A 4310-nucleotide genomic window follows, 5' to 3' on the forward strand; every position below is an offset into this window, starting at 1 on the left:
CTGAAGACAGCGAAATCAACTCGAAACAAGTGGACATCAGTAAGCCCTATTTGATCTCATCTGATCTAAGCTGACGAGTCTCATCTAGCTTAAAAACATATTTCATGCTATCGAGAAGTACCGCAACCAGACAGGGGTCCACTGGGACAATGAGACTGGAGCTGGGATTGAAGGAACTGCGGCTGCGGCTGTATGGACATCGTATGTCAAGGTATGTCCCCTCTTCGTCATATTGATTTGAGCGCTGACTTTTGTCAGGCAAATAACCTCATGCGTCCTTTCCGCAACAGGGGATGGGAGCATTATGAAAAAATGCAGACCATCATCCCATTGGGCGGCGCTAGAGGGCGGCACGTCTTCCGTCCAGGTGGCGCTGCTCCCTCCACCACCAATGCTGATAACGATCTTGCGGATGCTGCTGGCCCATCAAGCACTGCTGCTGTTCCTGCTGCTCCAAGCGCTGCTGCTGTTCCTGCTGCTCCAAGCGCTGCTGCTGTTCCCGCTTCTGCAGGCCCATTAAGCACTGCCGCCACCCGGGGGACCGAACCATCTGGAAAGCGCACGTATCTTGAATAGAACGGGTCCGACGTGAAGATGATAAGCATCTTGCGGAAATAACTACATACTATTAGATACTGTCACTTGAAATAAAATAAAATAAACTCACCGTGAAATCGTTTCGTTCGAGCGTTGAAATCTCTCCGCAACATGCCTGATTGATAGGCCAGTCACAGAGGTGTAAAGAAAAATCGCAAGTTGTTCCTCGAGGGACACAAACTTGGAGTCTGAATGGCCCATGGTGCGAAGCTCGGAGATAAGCTCCACAAATGCATTGGCGCGCATGCCAAGCTCACACCTGATGCGCTCTGGGTGACCAGTGAGCAACTCGATCACCCAGTCTTGCCCAGTTAGCGCTGAAGTGTGATAGGGCTCGGGATCTTTGGGATATATTGATTGTAGGATGCCGTGCGTAGAAGCAACAACGATGCTGATTACGAGTACCATGCATTTGAGGAGTCGTTCCCGGACCTCTGGCTGAGGATTCGTCATGAGCGCTGCTAGGCGTTGGCGCTCCATCGCGAACCCCAGTGGTTGGGGATCCATCAAGGTATATACCCTACCCTCATTATCACTGATCTTGTTGATAAGCTCAAATTCAAGCTCCGAATCGCCTTGGACTTAGGGGGAGCATTGACTTCAGGTTGGGCCATGAGAAGAGTAGTGTACTGTGCACAGATCGCAGTGATCGCGACCGCACCAGCAAAAAGCCTCTTACGCCGCTCTAGGGTTAGATGAGGGTATACATCCATTGATAATATGTACAGTAGGAGAGAAGCAAGGTTCGAGCTCCGACATCTCGGAACGATGCCGGTGAACATTTTCGCAAACATGCCAAAGCAAATATTGAAAAATATCGAAAATATCGAGTTGCCGAACTAGCTCTAACACGTCTTGCGTCTTTGTTCTTGCGCGCTCGTTTGGCAAGCATCTGTATTGTGGCTGCGCAACGAGAACCGGGAGGCAGAGAGGAGCCAGAAGCTACTCAGATGTGCAATGATAACCATCAATCTATATGCATAGTAACTTCGATTCACCTCTCGAAGTTAGACGAAGTGCACTTCAACTGACTTCGAAACAATGAAGTCAACCGAATTCTCACGTTTTCGACGCGAAGCGAAGTTACCTCGAAGGCAACACTAACCGAAGTTGTGATAACCGATAGTACCACAGATGCTTTATGGACGCAGATCATCACGCTGATTACGGTAATGAACAGCTGTGTGCATGGAACCCCTATCACAGATACTTATCGTACCACTTGCATATTCCAACGGGCAAATATGGTCCCAGACCCTAGCTTACTATGTCAGCCTTTCATTCAGCCTTCTTGCGACGTTCGGCGTCGTTTTGGGCCAGCAGTGGCTTCGCATCTACAAGCTTAAACGGTTCAGGTGTGGTTCCCTCAAGGAGCAGGACAAGAGCAGACGACATATGTTCCCTGTTCACGTACGTATGGACGTGACAGCAAATCATCATGACCATCATCGTTGCAGCCACGGTGATCGGTTACCTGTTCCACTGGTGCACCCTCTTTGCATATATTTTATCCCTAGATTGCCCCTTCCAAACGCCAGTGTAGTGGTACACCTTAGCAGGTGTAGGCGGGTCGGGCGCAGAGCAGAGCAGAGGCCGGCGTGAGATAAGCAGAGCAGAGGTGCCAGGGGGTTCGTCAGTTCCCGGGGTCTTGGTTATTGGCAAGCAACAATATTAATCATCATAGCAGTTGTCCTTCTCGTCTCAAGAGCAACTAATTTCATATTGGGCATTTCTGGTGCCTTCACGTGGCCAGTAAGCATGGTCAGTAAAAGAACGACAAAGACTTGCACACACTAGGCGCAAGCTTTCGCTCTTGCCTCCGCGGCATTAGAGCATCCATCTCGAGCCTCGTACAACGACTATTCGGTCTCAAGCCCTCCAGCGACATCGGGACAGAATATGCCACAGATCCAGACCACATTACAAGCGCAGCCTCACTCATTCCCACCATTACATGGTCACCGAACTCAGACATTGTGTCTTACTGTCAGCAGCTTCGAGACGCATTTTCAGCCTGTTTCGACGCTGAAGGGTGACTCGGACCTTAACAGAAGATAGAGCGGTCAACTGTGGGCGAGCTTTGAATCATTTGTATCTGAGTGTTCTGCCAATTCCAATTCCCGAACTGCTTCCCAGGAGTTGAGAATTTGGCATTAGTGGCGCAGCGTCATTCTTCTACGAAGCTTTGACCAGTGAAAGGCCCTTGCCTGCCAATTGTCCGACCGGGAGAGGGAAACATGTCGGGCAGATGCATATGCGCTGCATTGCGCATGGTGATCGCTGCTGGGGACGGATTCATCCGTCCAGACCACGACTCTATCATTTGGCGGGGCCAATTCATGTGGACCGGCGATCGTCGTACAGCAGCTGATTTCGATTGCTGGTCGACTGCCGAGCGCTAAGAAGGGAGTTGTCACTCGTACTCCAGAATCTGTTTGCCTGAGCGCGCTCATATTTGCCATGGAATCATCTAGCCTTGATCATCTATGCTATGCAGCTTCACGGGCTGTTTCGGACTCTCGACCGGCACTCGCCGACATTGATGCCATACTATGATACGGGACGAGAATATATGCCAGAAACTCCTCGCAAAATTTGCCCCTGTTCTTCTAACGGCCATTTGTCCTGTTTGTCCTGCTGAACATCACGAAGATGGCGAACCCTCTCGGAGGACCAGGGCGTAAGCGCAGCCCTTTGCCTCCTCCACATGCTGCACCCACTCCAGCCCCAAAGGGGAAGAAGGTTGTGGTAAATATACCGGTGGAGACAATCCCTGTGATGTCGCAGAATTGTCAATGCGTCCGCCATGGGCACGAAGGCCGGTAGTCGCAACGAACGTGGAAGAGCCAGAGGTTATTGCGCCTGAGATAAGCTCTATCCACCAGATTCATGGCGGCAAGACATCCCTGATACGATGAACGCGTTTCTTTCTGGAAAGGTGCGCAAGCCTCTCAGCTTCTCCAACACAGCGTTTGACACTTCCACAGGCTGCGTGGGACGTTATAAAGCTGAATGTTATCGAACAGAAGCTTGAGAAGTTGGATGTAGAGAGAGAGAGGTTCAGGAGGTACCCTTCCTATCCATGCTCCTCATACGCGTACATCATCAGTATGTGTCTTTTTTTTATCTCACATATCAATTTCCTTACGGCGCGTCTTGACGTGTCTAAGATTTCATCTCCTGCAGACCCATGCCTGTGGCACTTTGCAGCAGTCACAGACTGCATCTTCACTGAATTCTCTGTCACATTCGCCTCAGCCACAACTCAATTTATCTCCCTCTCCACATCAACTTCCTCCACGATTTGAAAATAGGCATAGGCATAGTCTGTCTCTTGCACGCCCTCCGCTCCACAAAAAATTCTACATTCCAAGCGCATCATTCAATCTTTTTGGGCCGAACGCAATCCTCGGTTCCGACCGCATCGAAACAAACTTATTTACCGAGCCATTCCCTGTTCCTATCGAAGGTATTCATGCTCCACAAGGTCGCGTTCCAGTTTCTGTCCCATCTCTTATTCCTCCCGGTATCTCTCGCGAAAGCAGTCGTCCTGATTTCATACGTGGGTTTGGCCTTGACATCCCGGAGGAGGAAGAGCTTCCAGAAGAAGAAGTACTCGCTGACACATACGACAATGCTGCAATTGATATCGATGGTCAAGATTCAGAAATTCAGGGAGAGATGCGACGACAGTTGCGCTGAGCAGGTTGCAT

At 50.2% G+C, this 4310-nt stretch overlaps 1 protein-coding gene across 1 annotated transcript; it reads left to right on the forward strand.

Annotated features, from left to right (window-relative positions):
* Positions 1-3249: 3249 nt before the first annotated feature.
* F5891DRAFT_1204284 (uncharacterized protein) lies at positions 3250-4299 on the forward strand (the record flags this gene model as incomplete). The annotated part of the gene is made up of 2 exons (XM_041368989.1): positions 3250-3345; positions 3856-4299. 2 exons carry the CDS (start codon positions 3250-3252, stop codon positions 4297-4299), a joined length of 540 nt encoding a protein of 179 aa, XP_041216079.1.
* Positions 4300-4310: the final 11 nt, after the last annotated feature.

This window comes from Suillus fuscotomentosus, assembly GCF_016647785.1.
Source record: "Suillus fuscotomentosus strain FC203 chromosome Unknown F5891scaffold_672, whole genome shotgun sequence".
NCBI classification, from domain to species: Eukaryota; Fungi; Basidiomycota; class Agaricomycetes; order Boletales; family Suillaceae; genus Suillus; species Suillus fuscotomentosus.